General features: G+C 36.4%; 1 protein-coding gene across 1 annotated transcript; it reads right to left on the bottom strand.

The window, feature by feature from the left end:
• Positions 1-6521: 6521 nt before the first annotated feature.
• acer3 (alkaline ceramidase 3) lies at positions 6522-18923 on the bottom strand. Its single transcript, XM_037749397.1, has 11 exons — positions 18721-18923; positions 11760-11870; positions 11500-11552; positions 11245-11297; positions 9903-9984; positions 9760-9795; positions 9078-9136; positions 8858-8959; positions 8009-8113; positions 7564-7609; positions 6522-7479 (listed from the first exon to the last, which is right to left on the bottom strand). The coding sequence occupies exons 1-11, from the start codon at positions 18821-18823 to the stop codon at positions 7426-7428; spliced, it is 804 nt and encodes a 267-aa protein (XP_037605325.1). The 5' UTR covers positions 18824-18923; the 3' UTR covers positions 6522-7425.
• Positions 18924-19058: the final 135 nt, after the last annotated feature.

Genomic DNA, 19058 nt, shown 5'->3' with positions numbered 1-19058 from the left:
CCTCTTTTTATTACCTACAGTCGTACAGCACAGTCACATGTTTTAAGACATAACAGGGTCATAAGTGTCCTCAGGAGGCAGTCCGTCTGTGAGCTTCGGCGTCCCCACAATGTCCATATACATTGTTCCATTAAGTAGGAATGAACCAACCCAAATCAACCAGGAGACTGTAATCATCTTCTTAGCAATTAAAAGTCGGACTTACTGAGTAGTAATATCCAATTATTGTCTTCTATATCCTCTGGTATTATTCCCAGTATCAAATAAGATGGTTTTAAGGGCAGTTCTATATCCAAACATATTCTAGTAGTTTTGGACAGTCCCAGAAGATGTGCGTGTGGTCTCCCATTAGGCCACAGCCCCTCCAGCATTGATCGGAGGTACCACCGGATTTAAACCTCATCCTGACTTTCCAGTCAAATTCCTTCCAAGCGGGGCTTTTCGTTATTTTATGTCCCTCTCTGCACGATAGTTCCCAGTTTTTATCCAAAAGGATTTGAACATTTAACAAATTTGCCATTCTTCCTTTTGTCAACATAAAGGAGGAAATGCCACATTATTATTTCAAACTAACTTTTGTGGCATCAGATCAGAGAGTATAATATCCAGCTGTTTACGTCCTTAAAGCTGCCAGGTGTGGAGTGTGTGTGTGTGTGTGTGTGTGTGTGTGTGTGTTCTTTTGTAGAAACTCTGAGAGGTTTAAGCCGGAGCTCTGACAGTTTCTGATCTCTGTTAACGTCCCTCTGCTTCTCTGTGTGTATTATGCTCTTTATGCAAAGCCTGACTGATGTGTGTGTAGCCTACAACAGAATGGCATCATCTGGATCAATGAATTACGTTTCTGTTTCTAGCATACCGAAAATACCAAAATCATGTTGAAAGGCTGCGTCCGGTAGTCGCTTTCAGTCCAAAATGGTGGAAGCGTAGCTTTGCTGCTGGGCGTTGATGTTGCAATGGAAAGAACTATTGACTTTCACTTCTTGGCGATATACGATCTTTGCCCTCTAGAATCCTCGCCGGACCTGGTGGACACGTACTGCTGCATCTAACATTATAGATATGACCGCTGACTATTTGTAGAACAATTTAGCCACATATTCCCAGACCGACCGTACACGGTCCAGACGGATACTCGGTTTCGACCGAGTCGTGTTATGTTTTAAACAGGCCAGATCTGACACGTTGCACCTTTAAATGGGCTCTTTCATTGTAATCATAGATGTGGCACATCATATTAAACAGGTCAAAAACTAAACTACACCACAAAGGTTAACCTTACTTACATATTAAATATGCTAAAAACAAAAAGAAGTAAAAGGATTTTTGATTAATATCTGATCAGCAACAGAAATGTTTGAGAGATGATGACTCATTTATAAAGTAGTCACATTACTGTTATTATGCTCAGCCTTAGGACATGTTGGTGAGCTGTCTTTGTGCCAACATGCTCTACTACACATCGCCTACAGCAACACAAACAGCACACACACTCTACGCCATCACCTCTGGAACCCGTGGGCAGCTCCTCCAGACCAACCCGTGTGACTTACAGAGGATTCAGTGACTAAAGGAGTAAATCATTCACTTGAATCTATAAATGAGAAATGTCCAGATGACGCACACTCTGAGCAACACGTAGTTTTAGCCTGGAGCAAGCCTTCTGCGTGCTGCGGTTGTTATGGTCTACGATGATGCAATATACTTCCTCAAGGCGCAGACACTTCCTCAACTTCTGCACAGAGTGAGTTGCACTGTTTAGTGAGTGAGTTGCACTGTTTAGTGAGTGAGTTGCACGCTAATGTTGAATGTCAAAAAGTGTGACGTTTGGTGACACTGTGTGTCATGAAGCTCGTCATTTTACTACATTTTCAGCATCTTCTTTTCTCTCTTCTGCTCAGTAGTTCAAAGATTCCTCTGAGAGAAAATACCTGAATTCACTCAAATATAAATAGAGGAGAAGAGTAACCCCCCCCCTCTATCCATGAGTCAGAGGAGCATTAACGGAAACATGCCGGCACCTGTAGTGTGCAGTGTGTTTTATGCCACAGCCACTACATGACTGCCACACCTCGGAGCGGTGTGACTCAACCCAAACCCCCTGACAACATCATATTAACTGTGATAAGATAAATATAAAACTGATAAAGAACTCATGAGTCATAGTTTTACAAGTGTTATTGACATTTGTGTTAAGTGGCGGCTCAGAGCAGCCGTGGCCGTGCACAGGCCCAAAGGGACCAAAGAGTCAGGGCCCCGCTGGCCTTCACCTACAAAATGCCATTCAGAGAGAAACGTACCAAACAGGAAGAGACTCAAAATGACCACAAAGAAACTTAACGGGAATACAGAAACACCAAATAAAAAGTGGCAAAACAACCACAAAGATACATAAAACGACTTCAAAGAGACATAAAAAGACCATAAAGAAGTCAGGGGAACGGGGAGAGGGACGCAATCACGGACCAGGGGAATCTAAAAGTTAATCCTGAAGGATAACCACAACAATCACAAGCGATTGAAAGGGAGAGGGGAAACACCAGATGAAAACGGGCCTAAAAGGAAGGCTATATATACATACATATGTATATGTATGTATATATATACACAGATAGAGCAACAACAGGACAGCCCTCTCACTACCTCTGACAAAGAGACAATGAGTCAGCACCTTAGCACTGAAACCAGGAATATCGGCTTCAACCACCTGATCCTCATCAGGGACGATCAGGCTCCACAGCTGCCTCAGACCAGAGATCATGAACCCAACCAGCCTGCTGAGAGGCAGCGTGACCCTCACACAAAACGACCAAAAAGATACACAAAACGACAACAAAGAGACACAAAACGACAACAAAGAGACACAAAACGACAACAAAGACACACAAAACGACAACAAAGAGATACAAAACGACAACAAAGAGACACAAAACGACAACAAAGAGACACAAAACGACAACAAAGAGATACAAAACGACAACAAAGAGACACAAAACGACAACAAAGATACACAAAACGACAACAAAGAGATACAAAACGACAACAAAGAGACAAAACAACAACAAAGAGATACAAAACGACAACAAAGAGACACAAAACGACAACAGAGAGATACAAAACGACAACAAAGAGACACAAAACGACAACAAAGATACACAAAACGACAACAAAGAGATACAAAACGACAACAAAGAGACAAAACAACAACAAAGAGATACAAAACGACAACAAAGAGACACAAAACGACCACAAAGAGACAAAACAACAACAAAGAGACACAAAACGACCACAAAGATACACAAAACGACAACAAAGAGTTACAAAACGACTACAAAGAGACAAAACAACAACAAAGAGACACAAAACGACCACAAAGATACACAAAACGACCACAAAGAGACACAAAGTGACGACAAAGAGACACAAAACGACAACAGAGACACAAAACGACAACAAAGAGATACAAAACGATCACAAAGAGACAAAACAACAACAAAGAGACATAAAACGACCACAAAGAGATACAAAACGACCACAAAGAGACACAAAACGACAACAAAGAGACACAAAACGACAACAAAGAGACACAAAACGACAACAAAGAGACACAAAACGACCACAAAGAGACACAAAACGACAACAAAGAGACACAAAGTGACGACAAAGAGACACAAAATGACAACAAAGATACACAAAACGACCACAAAGAGACAAAACAACAAAGAGACACAAAACGACAACAAAGATACACAAAACGACCACAAAGAGACAAAACAACAAAGAGACACAAAACGACAACAAAGATACACAAAACGACAACAAAGAGACACAAAACCCCTTTGAGATGTGTAACCTTTTACAAAGAGCTGCAAAACATAAAAAAAGAAGCAAAAGCATCAGAAATCTCAATTACTCTGTAGGAAAGATGGCGAAGGGGCCCGTTGATGGCGAGGGGGCCCATTGATGGCGAAGGGGCCAGTTGATGGCGAGGGGGCCTGTTGATGACGAGGGGGCCCATTGATGGCGAGGGGGCCCATTGTCTCATAATCTGACCATGCCAGGGCACTTCCCAAAAATCAACACACACATAAACATGAAGTGAAACACAGCATGTGGCTTCAAAGAGACGACTAAATCAAAGTAAAGTTCTTCTTTTAGACAAACTGCGTGACACATTTTCTTTTATTTGACAATACAGGACATGTTTTAAAGACTGGCACACGACCAAAGTTCAACAGAAATGATCTCAGAGTTTGCTCTTCTGGCCTCAACACGTACGTTTGTTTTTTTAAGCTACAGTTAACATCATTAAAAACAACCTGTAACTGAAATGTTGGACACTTGAAATGAAAATGGAAGGCCAAAGAATCAGGCACAGACTTTGCGTTAGAAGCCGATATTGTTTGTCCTGAACCAGCGGAAGGGCTCGCTGCACAACACCAGGGACAGTTGAATGGTTTGTTTTAACACGAACATCAAGGCAACTTGGATTACTTGGACTGCAAGGATAACAATAAGGCACCCTCTTTGACTACCGCTCACCTCGACTGATGAGCAGTTAATAACAGACATATACAGACATTTGATTAATACTTATCTTTCACACGTTGTGCTTATGAGTGTTTGTAACTCTAGGTTCACGTGACTGTTATACCCGAGCATAATGAGAGTTGTAGAGACATGTATGCATAATGAAATATGAATGTGCTGTCTCAGGAGATTATCCAGCACACAGCAGTTTAGGAGGCAAATACAAAATATCTTCCAGCAGTTACTTCAAGCTCCAGGTTCTATTGTCACCGTTACAACACTGTAAATAAAAAGCCCTTCATTTTCACACCACAGATCCAGTATATCATAAAATCTAAGAGTTGTCTACAGTAGGTAGATAGTTCATCCATGCACGAGGGGCATGTTTGGCAATGTCTGAAATAAGCTGGAAATATATGCCACCTAGTGGTCGTATCATAAACTTGTTTCACAGAGGTATTACCCTACAAGGTGCATACTGTATGTGCCACTTGACTCTTCACCTTCATGCATAAATGAAACAACTAATAAATAGATGTGTAATAAATAAAATGTGTTGTCTTACTTAAATAAAGTATCTGTCTAATAACTTCCATTACTGTTCTCTAGCGTGACAACAGGGAGATTCAGTCTAACAGAGGTCTGTGTCTGGTCCGTTCCCTGCAGCTTATGGAGGATGCAATGATTCAAACATGTCCCATTCATTCACTTGGTCCTTTGACTGAATGTTAACAATTACAAATAGGAAATCTTAGACAGGTTGTCTTTGTTTAGCTGGCTTCATTAACCGGGTTTCAACTATCTAGCTGCACACGTCATCCGCAGGTTGAGCTGATGCATGTCTGACCAGACCCCTCCAGATGCTGGTCACACCCCAGCAGACGGGTTTCTTATAACGTAACACACCCTGACGGAGGCTCATTGTGATACAACCCAACAACAACCCCTGTGGGCTGTAATATTGTAGTCCTTCACAGAGCACACATATTACAATTCCAGAGCAACTTTGGCAATGAAAGAAAAAATGAATTATTAATAATTCCAGTCTTGGCATGTTCTGATAAATAGTAAAAGTGAAGACTGCGGCCATGGAAACGAAGGAGGGGTCTTCTAGTAACACAGTATCACTTTCACTTTCTAGTTGGCGAGGCGTTTAGCGTGCAATAAGTACACCTTTTCTTCATTTCCACGTGTCTTCTGTACGCCATCTATCCTGTACTGTCCGCGTATAAATGCTACGGTAAGAGTTAGTGATGTAGTATAAAAAGCGAGAAAGACCGCTGATGTTGGGCGGACCCGTGTTCGAGTCCGTCGTTGACGTGTTGACCGGTGTTTTGTTTTGTAAGTTACGTTAGTGACGTTTGTCACGTGCAGGGTCTGAAATGAACTTTTTCACTTCCTGCCACTCAGAAATTTGATCTGCCACTTTTTAAATCTCTGCACTAAATGAAGGAATAACATTTTAGATCTGATGTCATTCAATGTTCCATATATTTAACATAAAACATATTATTATTACATGTTAAATTACAGTGTTCGAATTACACTGTATCTTCTGGGGGATCCCTATTTTTCGGGGGACGGAGGGTACTGTAACACAGTACTGTACTTTGTTATTGTCAGCTATTGTGGTTATTTGCATAAAAACACACAATTCAAATGATTAGGATTATTTAAATATTTGCTTTGATTAAAAAAAAATCTTGCGAAGCTGTTGGGAAGTTAAACGGGTCATAATTCTCTCTCTATTATCTATTTTATATTGCTGTGAAAACATCTCCTTCAAACAACAAGTTTCTCGTCAAAAACTTAATTTTACGAGGTTACATTTGAACATATCATGACACCGTTGTAATCTACCTTCACCCCATAGTAATTTTGCCGAGCAGACTTTGAACGCCTCATAACAATAACTCAATGGCACCTCCGCTATTTAACAAATCAGGAGTGTGCTGCCAAGAGCGCGGACAACTACGGTTCTCTATTCCATCACTAGCGTTTTCCCTGCCTGTCTAAGGGGTTGGATGTCCTGATGATTTCACCCACCACTGCCAACAATTTACCTGCATTTGGCTGGTGGCGCGTGCTAATTTCAGACCCTGGTCACGTGTTTCCGTAGATGTTTGCGTACGTTGTTTTACTTAATTAACTTACTTATTTTAAGCTCAACCATGACGTTTTCCCTTACCCTAACTAGGTGGTTTTCTTGGCCTGAACCTAACTGCGGACATTTGCGTGGCGTACAAATGACACGTGAAAACTCTAAAAATGCGTAGTCATGACATGCAGAATGTCCGTGTAACGTGGTATTTACACGCCTTCCCGTGAGACCGGGTTGAGTTGTCAGTTTCTATCCAAAACAATACAATACTTCTTGAAAAAGGGATATGACATCACTGTGTTCTAAGTAGAGCTCCCTCAGCTACTCGTTAAACTACACATAAGCAATAGTTATTCTTTAGTTTAGGGACCTACTTAAATATCTTTAGGCTAAGGAGATTCAATTATCCACAGAATTAAACATACAACAATAAATTTGCTAATGGCAATTCTGAATTTCCCCCCAACCCTAATTAAGATAACACCCATAGCCCCGTCAACATCTACCACTGCAGTGGACATATTAATGAGCAAATACGATTATTACACTTCAATAAGATCACAGAAAAGCTAGTCTAATAAATTATGACTGATGAAATAAAAACCTTCCATTTCTTTAAACTGGACTCAGTGCTGTACTGTTCTTAGTTAATCCCCACAGTGCAGAACCAAAGGGTCCCCGGGGTGGTGCCTTGGGGTCTACCTGCCCCCCTCGCTGTGGGCTGATTTCCCAGCAGGGGGCGTTGGCAGGTCCCTGTGACGATAGCGTCTGGATACGGCAGTCACCATCCCTTCATTTCAACTCGTCTTCTGTGGTTCAATGTGCAACGTGGGCCAAACTCCACAAAGAAACTGTTAGGATAAGACAGGAGACATAATTCATTAAATGAATGAATGAATGCAATTAAATACAAAGGCTAAAGGGGCTGGACGTACCTTTACATTTGGCCTCAACTTGAGGTAGGTTGACCTGATCTGCAGGCTAAAAGAAAAAACATTACATTTTAATACCAATGAACATGTCTCACCACAACTACAATTAACCGCCTGGCGGTTGTATGTGTGTTTCCATCCATGTCTGTCCAAAATGTCCAATTTTTATCCTGTGAGACATTTGTGTGAAATTGTCATAATTTGCATATCAATTCTTGAGTTATGGCCAAAACGTGTTAGATGTCATGTTGCTTCTTCATACGTCAGCGGACTAATCTTTGCCTGATCGTTGCAGGTCTTTAGACTGCGGTGGAAACACAGACAACAGCAGGCTGAAGGAACCTTTAGTTCCTTTGAAAAGTAGTTCAAGGGACTAAAAGTAACTTTTGGTGGAAACCTGGATAAAGTCACTGCGGCTGTTGTCCCGTTACTGAAATGGGGAGCCTACCTGAGAAGTATGTGCAGGTAGGATCCAAGGCCTGTGAAGATGTGCCACCAGGCATGGAACTGTGTTACTACTCCAACACCAGGGGGAAGCCTTCGTCTAGTGGCTCTGAGAGACCAAAACAGTGTTGACCCAACAACTTCAATTATTAACAACAATCTCTGTACTGTATCTCCAGCAGCGTGGGATTCTCCAGAAGAGGATGATAATAAACTCTACTTATAAAGGTTTGATTTTCTAAACATGAATCAAAACCTAAACGTTCATTTTAAGTTGCGGTTCTTGTTCCACAGTAAATGAGCTGATACATTTCCAGGCATTGACATTACTTTGAGTTTGCCTGACTTGTCCTTGTTATGATGTCACTAGGGATGCACCGATACCACTTTTTATCATACCGAGTACAAGTACTTACATTTGGGTACTTGCAGATACCGAGTACCAATACGAGTACTTCTCTGTGCCTAAAGACCGGCGATGTCGGCAACCCACCTGACCCGTCTTGAAACACGGACCAAGGAGTCTAACGTACGCGCGAGTCAGAGGGTGCAAGCAAAACCCTGTGGCGCCAGCTCAGGTGGGATCCCTCACCACCGGCCCGCCTCGCCCGCACCGTCGGGGAGGTGGAGCGTGAGGACCCGAAAGATACTGACGAGAGGTTAACGTCACTTTGCCGTGAAGTGGTATCGGAGCCGTTTTGCGAGTACAAGTACATGAGCACAGTATCGGACCCGATACCTGACACTGGTATCGGTATCGGTGCATCCCTAGATGTCACATATGTTAATTCCAAATTTAAGCTAAGTTAATACATAATAAGACCCTGAGTAGTTTTCCACTGAGATTACTCACCTTAATGTTTCACAGAAGATGTTGTCAATGTTCCACAGTAGGAAGCCTAACAGGAAGACTCCTAGGGAGGTGTAACACAGCGGTCTGAGCCACGGGTACACCCTAACAGTGAAACAAAAACAACAAATAAAACCCCTTTAGCAAGCTGTTACTCCACTGAATATTAATGAACAACCGTTCCTTTGATATATGTTAATGCTTTTTAATTTGGCAACCTTACCATGTAACAATGAAGATAGATCGCATCACTAGGCAGGCTACCAGAGCACCGTACATGACCTGGAAGAAGAAACACTTTGAGAGCTTCAAGAGAAATACTAATTTTGACTTCTAACTTTTTACAAAGTTTCATGAACACTTTCAGCTCGGGTGACTTCTCTATGTTCACTGAGCTCTGACCCACCGTGGAGCCGTGTGATCAGTAAACACAGTCAGATCCAAAGAGTAAACAGAAGCAGCTTTACTGTTGAAAAGCAACACATGCACTGTATACTGTACGATGTGACACTCAGGTACAGGTACACACAAAGTGTGGGGATAACAGACTGTGTCTTTAAAGGTCGATACAGTTGCTGTTAGGGTTATGAGATTATTATTCTTCTTCTTGGCAACAAGGTTTGATCCCAGTTAAGGATTCAGCATTGAGTTTAGTACATAGTATAAAATGCTACACCTTAATATCCATCTGTAAACCGTGAAATAACATTAAATGTTGCATCCTTTTGGTATGAAATGCTACTTCATGTTTAACAACCAGCACGCTGCATTTCACCACACTGGGTGCTGTATGCTGGCAAGCCCAATGTTTACACCGGGTAAACATGACTGAAGGCACGCTGAGCCCTGACAGCAAACAATGAGCAATCTGAGCTAGTTGAGTGTGACGCAGAGCGCTCCCTTACCTGGTGGAAGACTGGCTCCTTCCACTGCAAGTATACCTGCAAAAAGAAACACACAGAAAGTACTCAAGAGGATGTGACGGATGCTTCATTTACATTATGGTTCAGACTAAATGATCACTGTTATAGTGGAAGGGGATACTCACCACAGTGACTGAGACACTGAAGATTAATAATAATGCAATAGGAAACAGACTGATGCTGTTCTCCTGTTTGAAACACTCATATCTGAAAAAAGAAACAAGCGTGTTTATCTGATATGTTCAGCTTAAATAACCATAAAGAACAGAGAGCAAATATCGGAAGGTCAAATGTAGGGATGCACCGATACCACTTCCATTTGGGTACTCTCCGATACCGAGTACCGATACGAGTACTTCTCTGAGCCTAAAGAGCCTCGTTAACAGCCAGCTGGAGGGTGTGAGCGACACACGGCAGGCTGGGGAGTCCCGCATACGAGGCGGTGCGCCGCCACCGGCTCTAGGTCGGCTTGGAAAGGCTCGGGGCGACGGTGGCTCGCAGCCGCAGCTTTACAGCGCTCCCCGCCCGGACCTCACCGCACCGTGGACATAGGGCCGAGGAGTCCGACGCAAACACGAGTCAGAGGGTGCAAGCAAAACCCCGTGGCGTAATGAAAGTGAGGGCCGGTGCACGCTGGCTGAGGTGGGATCCCGGCCCAGCGGGGTCGGGCCAGTGGTTTCACCCGAAAGATGGTGACGAGAGGTTAACGTCACGCTGCTGTAAAGTGGTATCGGTATCGTTGTATTGGAGCCGTTTTGCGAGTACGAGTACATGAGCACAGTATCGGACCCGATACCCGATACTGGTATCGGTATCGGTGCATCCCTAGTTAAATGTGTAACCAAGACTACCTCTCCACACTACATATTCCATATATACAGACACCTTCAGACGCCAACAGAGAGCCTGGGACACCAAGGCCCATAAGGTCTGATCCATAGGAGGCTAACCTTCTACATAGACCTGACCGGTGATGAGCTTCAGAGACTGTCAAACAAGCTGAGCTCAAGTGGAAGAAATACTCATGTCCAGTTTAGAGTCAATAGTTCCGTTACATACAGTACACTCTACAGTGGAATGGATGCAGTGATCAGTAAGGGATTCAGGGGTTCATTTTACAGCCACAATCACACTATTATACTATTATTATACTATTATACTAGTCCAGGGGTCAGCAACCTTTACTGTCAAAAGAGCCATTTAAAAAACGATATAAAATTATATTTATTTTCCCCAATGTGGCCCTAATACTCCGTCGTACTGTCGTACCATAGACCTACAACAATGATAAATAAAAATGAAAATGTAAACAAAGAAAACAGTTATTCATTTCCATGTTTATAAATCCACAGGGAGCCACTGGAGAGGAGCTGAAGAGACGCAGGTTGCTGACCTCTGGTCTAGTATGTTCTGTGACTGTTGGTCGCTGTTTCAACAGCAATAAATCCAAAAGGCGGAGCTACTTACAGACAGTAGACAAAGACGCATGTACTGTAAATCATCGGCAACTCGTCCAGTAACTGCAAATGAGAATACAAAGAAAAACATATTAATACATCCCTATAGAAGTGCATTGTTTCAGCATAACTGACCTTTTAGAAGTCATTACGAATATTTCCCAAAGTAACGATGAGTCTGATTCATGCAGTTTCAGCAAGAAATTCATATAAAAAAAGATTTTGTTCCCACTTTTTGCTGACATATTAAGATTTTTATGCCCACCTGCATCTCATATAGCAGCGTCATGTGGAAGCACCAGGAACCAACACCGACAGCTGGGCGACGCACAGACAACCCCACAAAACATTACAACGGAAAGTCAGGACATTCTCAAGCAATGTGATTGAAGGCATCAGCAGGAAACACTGGACAACTGGAAAGTCTGTTGTCAATAACTACGATATGTAACAAGAGCTTCAGTACGGTCACTAATGTAAATAACGTAAATGTAAATGTGAATTATGTGCTTTCAACAGACTGACCTGCCAGTCCGAGGAAAGAGCAGATGTAACGAAACTCCAGGCCGTCTCGGTACGTCTGGATGGCCCCGTAGATGGGAGGAAGAATCATAATCAGGTTGCTGACGGTGTTCCCTGTTCACAAAGACAACAGACGACATGACCGCTGAGTTATCACCTCTGTGATTGACATGTTGTGATCATTATAACACCGGCATGAATGGTGTCGTCTTACAGAAACCTGATCAGTGCACTAGGAGTTCATGCACACACTTCTGCTGCTGCTACCTATTACACAGAATAAAGTACACAGATATATCATATTACACAGCACTGAAATACTTGAATTATGGTGCATCTGTCACTTTAACTATATAATATTGGTTTTATTGCAATGAGATAAAGGATAATGGGCAGATAGTAAATTATGGATGGACTTCAGTGACACTTTTCTATGTTTGGCTGGAACGCAGAGGGCCAGCTCTACGACTGACTGACTGACTGACTGACTGTCTGACTGACTGACTGACTGACTGACTGAGTGATGATGTTACAGGATTGGTCGGCTGACTGTTGGAGTCTCCTCATTGGTCGTTGCTCTTTCAAAATGAAAAGGCGGAGAACAGTTCTGTGTTTAGGTTTTCTGGGGAGGGTGTCAGCGGCTCAATGTCTCATTACATCGTGCTGTTGTTGTCCATGTGCTATTGTTTATGTTGGTTTAAGTTACGTTATGTTGTGCTTCGTATTGTGTTACCGTGCATTCACACCAAGCGCCAAGCACATTTTTGCTTCACTTTCCTCCAGAAATAACCTCTGTTGCTGCTTTGTACATGTTGGTGAAGTCCCAGATATGTCAGAAAACCAAACGCCGTCGTGTCTGGGTTCATAACGTCACCCGGCGGCGAGCTGTATTCACATACTGTATCTGTATCTAGCAGACACACGTTGCTACTGCCGTATGAACCCAAAATAAACAGACCGTGCTGTGATTTAATCACAATAAACGGATCAAAATGATGCTGAAATAACGACATTATGATGCCGATTAGTAAAAAGTCTGAATCATGCTTTGTCAGGTTTGTCCGCAACACAACAAGCAAACAACCTTTAAAATGCTTGTTTTCTGAATGGAGTCTGGATCAAACGTAGTTTTTACAGTGTACTGCATGAAAGTGTACAAACAGAAGTATCCGAATTGAGACACAGCTTCTGATTTCTAGTTGATCTAATTTGTGTACATGGTGTATTCACAGGTGCATTCTGGGTGCAGGTGATTGATGATTCAGTGTGGTATTTCAATGCATGCCTGGTCAATAGATCAATAATTGGACCACCAGTTTTTGTGTCTTGGTAATAAGTAGTTTGAGAACTACTACTGCCACTCTGCCAGTGCTCACTATCTCCACAGCCGACATGACACGTACCAACCGTTATCTGCAGGTGTCTGATAAAAGCCGAGGCGTTTCCATGAGTCCGTTTTATAATGTGTGGACTTTGGTTACTGATAATAAACGCACACATGTCAAGAATAATTCAGCATGTGAGTGTTTTGTGTTTGCAGGATTTAGAGGAACTGAATGTGATGAGCTGCCTGTCTCCTGTGTGAGAGACTGTTTGTGATCTCGTGACCTCGTCACCATGTGCTGATGTTTTAAAAAGAGAGATAATGCACAAAAGCACACATCAGATGAGGATTAAAGTTAATGCCCGTGTCTCTTTCCCACCTGAACAATGCCACATTCCAGCCATTGAAACCTGAATCCACGTTTAAATGACAAACAATTCTCCTGCGGCCCGAAAACAACCATCTAGCTCGGCCAGCGTGTGTCATTTAAACAACAGTAGAACTACAACATAGTGTACAACAGTACAACTACAACATAGTGTACAACAGTACACCTACTGTTAATGTACTGTTAAAGGTCCCTTATTGTAAAAAGTGAGATTTTCATGTCTGTTATATTATAAAGCAGGTTTAAGTGCTTTATATAAATACTGTTAAACTATCAAAACGCTCAATATACGGAGAAATACACACAGCCCGTATTCAGAAATTGGTTTGAAACAAGCCGTCAGGATTTCTGTCCATTTGTGATGTCACAAATATACAATATTTAGACCGTTACACGGTTTTAAACGTAAACATTCTAAATGTGTCCCAGTTTATTTCCTGTTGCAGTGTATGTAAATAACATCAGCTGACAGGAAGTAAACTTGGACCCAAACTGTTGCCTAGCAACGCAATTCCATTGAATGAGCTAAAACGGAGCGTTTCAGACAGAGGATAAATACAGGTATATTCAGACAGACAGAATGAGGAAAATAAAGTGTTTTTTTAACATTACAGCATGTAAACATGTTCTAGTAGAAACACAAATTACAAGTATGAACCTGACAATGAGCACGATATGGGACCTTTAAGGTACATTTTGAACAGATTAAAAAAACTTGCGATAAATGTCTGATTAATTAACTACGGACAATCATGAGATGAATCCAGATTAAATAATTTAAAGTGATTGGGCAGCCCTAATTGAAAAAGAAAGCTTTCCTCTATATTACTAATTAACAAACGCTCCGTTTTAGCTCATTTCAACAGAATTGCGTTGCTAGGCAACAGTTTGGGTCCATGTTTACTTCCTTCCCTAATTTACGTGGGAATGATTGTAGTTTAGCTAAAAGCATGTGAGTCATTTGTGCATGAATCCCCGCTGACATGGTGGTTTTTAGAACATTTTAAACAGTGTTTAAATGTGAGATATCCTGAGGAACCAGAGGAGCCCTGATGGAGGAAATGTTCCATCAAGTATCAAGTGTTGCACCTCCTGAAGGGAAACCAGGTCCCATATATTAATAATAATAATAATAATAATAATAATAATAATCATGTTAAATCCTATATAATAATAATAATAATAATAATAATAATCATGTTAAATCCTATATCATAATAATAATAATCATGTTATATCCTATATAATAATAATAATAATAATAATAATAATAATAATGTTAAATCCTATATAATAATAATAATAATAATGTTAAATCCTATATAATAATAATAATAATAATCATGTTAAATCCTACATAATAATAATAATAAACATGTTAAATCCTACATAATAATAATAATAATAATAATGTTAAATCCTATATAATAATAATAATCATGTTATATACTATATAATAATAATAATAATAATAATAATAATAATAATAATCATGTTAAATCCTATATAATAATAATAATAATAATAATCATTATAAATCCTATATAATAATAATAATCATCATCATCATCATGTTAAATCCTACATAATAATAATAATAATAATCATGTTAAATCCTATATAATAATAATAATCATAATAATAATAATAATCATGTTAAATCCTATATAATCATAATAATAATAATAATGTTAAATCCTATATAATCATAATAATCATAATAATAATAATAATCATGTTAAAGCCTATATAATCATAATAATCATAATAATAATAATAATCATGTTAAATCCTATATAATAATAATAATAATAATAATCATGTTAAATCCTATATAATAATAATAATAATAATAATGTTAAATCCTATATAATCATAATAATCATAATAATAATAATAATCATGTTAAATCCTATATAATCATAATAATAATAATAATGTTAAATCCTATATAATCATAATAATCATAATAATAATAATAATCATGTTAAAGCCTATATAATCATAATAATCATAATAATAATAATAATCATGTTAAATCCTACATAATAATAATAATAATAATAATAATAATAATCATGTTAAATCCTACATAATAATAATAATAATCATGTTAAATCCTATATAATAATAATAATAATAATAATAATCATGTTATATCCTATATAATAATAATCATAATCATAATAATAATAATAATCATGTTAAATCCTATATAATAATAATAATCATAATAATCATGTTAAATCCTACATAATAATAATAATAATAATAATAATAATAATCATGTTAAATCCTACATAATAATAATAATAATAATAATAATAATCATGTTAAATCCTATATAATAATAATAATCATAATAATCATGTTAAATCCTACATAATAATAATAATAATAATAATAATAATCATGTTAAATCCTATATAATAATAATAATCATAATAATCATGTTAAATCCTACATAATAATAATAATAATAATAAAAATAATCATGTTAAATCCTACATAATAATAATAATAATAATAATAATCATGTTAAATCCTACATAATAATAATAATAATAATAATAATCATGTTAAATCCTACATAATAATAATAATAATAATAATAATAATAATAATGTTAAATCCTACATAATAATAATAATCATAATAATAATAATAATCATGTTATATCCTATATAATAATAATAATAATAATAATGATAATAATAATAATAATAATAATAATAATCATGTTATATCCTATATAATAATAATAATAATAATAATAATAATAATAATAATGATAATAATAATAATAATAATCATGTTAAATCCTATATAATAATAATAATAATAATAATCATGTTATATCCTATATAATAATAATCATAATCATAATAATAATAATAATAATAATCATGTTAAATCCTACATAATAATAATAATAATAATAATAATCATGTTAAATCCTATATAATAATAATAATAATAATAATAATAATAATAATAATAATCATGTTATATCCTATATAATAATAATCATAATAATAATAATAATAATAATAATCATGTTAAATCCTACATAATAATAATAATAATAATAATAATAATCATGTTAAATCCTACATAATAATAATAATAATAATAATAATAATCATGTTATATCCTACATAATAATAATAATAATCATAATAATAATAATAATCATGTTAAATCCTATATAATAATAATAATAATAATCATGTTAAATCCTATATAATAATAATAATAATAATAATAATAATAATCATGTTAAATCCTACATAATAATAATAATAATAATAATAATAATAATAATCATGTTAAATCCTATATAATAATAATAATAATAATAATCATGTTAAATCCTACATAATAATAATAATAATAATAATAATAATAATAATCATGTTAAATCCTATATAATAATAATAATCATGTTAAATCCTACATAATAATAATAATAATAATAATAATAATAATAATCATGTTAAATCCTATATAATAATAATAATAATAATAATAATAATAATCATGTTATATCCTATATAATAATAATCATAATCATAATAATAATAATAATCATGTTAAATCCTATATAATAATAATAATCATAATAATCATGTTAAATCCTACATAATAATAATAATAATAATAATAATAATAATCATGTTAAATCCTATATAATAATAATAATAATAATCATGTTATATCCTATATAATAATAATCATAATCATAATAATAATAATAATCATGTTAAATCCTATATAATAATAATAATCATGTTAAATCCTATATAATAATAATAATCATAATAATCATGTTAAATCCTACATAATAATAATAATAATAATAATCATGTTAAATCCTACATAATAATAATAATAACAATAATAATAATCATGTTAAATCCTATATAATAATAATAATAATAATAATAATAATAATCATGTTATATCCTATATAATAATAATCATAATCATAATAATAATAATAATAATCATGTTAAATCCTACATAATAATAATAATAATAATAATAATCATGTTAAATCCTATATAATAATAATAATAATAATAATAATAATAATAATAATAATAATAATAATCATGTTATATCCTATATAATAATAATCATAATAATAATAATAATAATAATAATCATGTTAAATCCTACATAATAATAATAATAACAATAATAATAATCATGTTAAATCCTATATAATAATAATAATAATAATAATAATAATAATAATCATGTTATATCCTATATAATAATAATCATAATCATAATAATAATAATAATAATAATCATGTTAAATCCTACATAATAATAATAATAATAATAATAATAATAATAATCATGTTAAATCCTACATAATAATAATAATAATAATAATAATAATCATGTTAAATCCTATATAATAATAATAATAATAATAATAATAATAATAATAATAATAATCATGTTATATCCTATATAATAATAATCATAATAATAATAATAATAATAATAATCATGTTAAATCCTACATAATAATAATAATAATAATAATAATAATAATAATCATGTTAAATCCTATATAATAATAATAATAATAATAATGTTAAATCCTATATAATAATAATAATAATAATAATAATAATAATCATGTTAAATCCTACATAATAATAATAATAATAATAATAATAATAATAATCATGTTAAATCCTATATAATAATAATAATAATAATAATCATGTTAAATCCTACATAATAATAATAATAATAATAATAATAATAATAATCATGTTATATCCTATATAATAATAATAATAATAATCATGTTAAATCCTATATAATCATAATAATAATAATAATCATGTTAAATCATGTTGAACTGTCAGATAACACCTTGTGTGTTGAATCATGAGCTGTTTCTGCAGAGCAGCTTCACTGCAGCAGCTCCAGCTCCAGCTAGCAGGTTATTTATAATAATAATAACTCATCAGAGCCGAGCCGAGCCGAGCCGAGCCGAGCTAACACGATGACATAAAGACACTGTTTACAGCTTCATGTTTCCGTTATGAGGTAACCGACTACCGGCTCTCCTGTCCTGTCCTGTCCTGTCCTGTCCTGTCCTCTCCTGTCCTCTCCTCTCCTGTCCTCTCCTGTCCTCTCCTCTCCTGTCCTGTCCTCTCCTCTCCTCCAGCAGCTGATTGACACATTTCCCAGTGGAGGTGATGAAGGTTGAATGTTTGACTTACAGAACTCTGCGATGTAAAAGGAGGCGACATAGTTCTCCTCACACCAATCCAGCGTGGAGGTCGGCCGACCGAACCAGCCAGGTCTGTCTGCAGAGGGAGCCATGATGGAAGAGGAAGAGGAGGACGAGGAGGAAGAGGAGGGAGGAGGAGGAGGAGGAAGAGGAGGGAGGAGGAGGAGGAGGAGCCATGATGGAAGAGGAAGAGGAGGACGAGGAGGAGGAGGAAGAGGAGGGAAGAGGAGGAGCCATGATGGAAGAGGAAGAGGAGGAGGAGGAGGAAGAGGAGGGGAGGAGGGGGAGGAGCCATGATGGAAGAGGAAGAGGAGGAGGAGGAGGAGC

This window comes from Sebastes umbrosus, chromosome 17 (genome assembly GCF_015220745.1).
Source record: "Sebastes umbrosus isolate fSebUmb1 chromosome 17, fSebUmb1.pri, whole genome shotgun sequence".
NCBI lineage: Eukaryota > Metazoa > Chordata > Actinopteri > Perciformes > Sebastidae > Sebastes > Sebastes umbrosus.
This window is presented reverse-complemented; position numbering and strand designations above follow the sequence as displayed.

Coding starts and splice junctions, on each gene's coding strand:
- acer3 (XM_037749397.1), bottom strand. CDS start 18,823: ATGGCTCCCTCTGCAGACAGACCTGGCTGGTTCGGTCGGCCGACCTCC. Junction 11,871..18,720: donor CTTTTACATCGCAGAGTTCT/GTAAGTCAAACA, acceptor CTTTGTGAACAG/GGAACACCGTCAGCAACCTG. Junction 9,137..9,759: donor AGGAGCCAGTCTTCCACCAG/GTAAGGGAGCGC, acceptor TTCTTCTTCCAG/GTCATGTACGGTGCTCTGGT.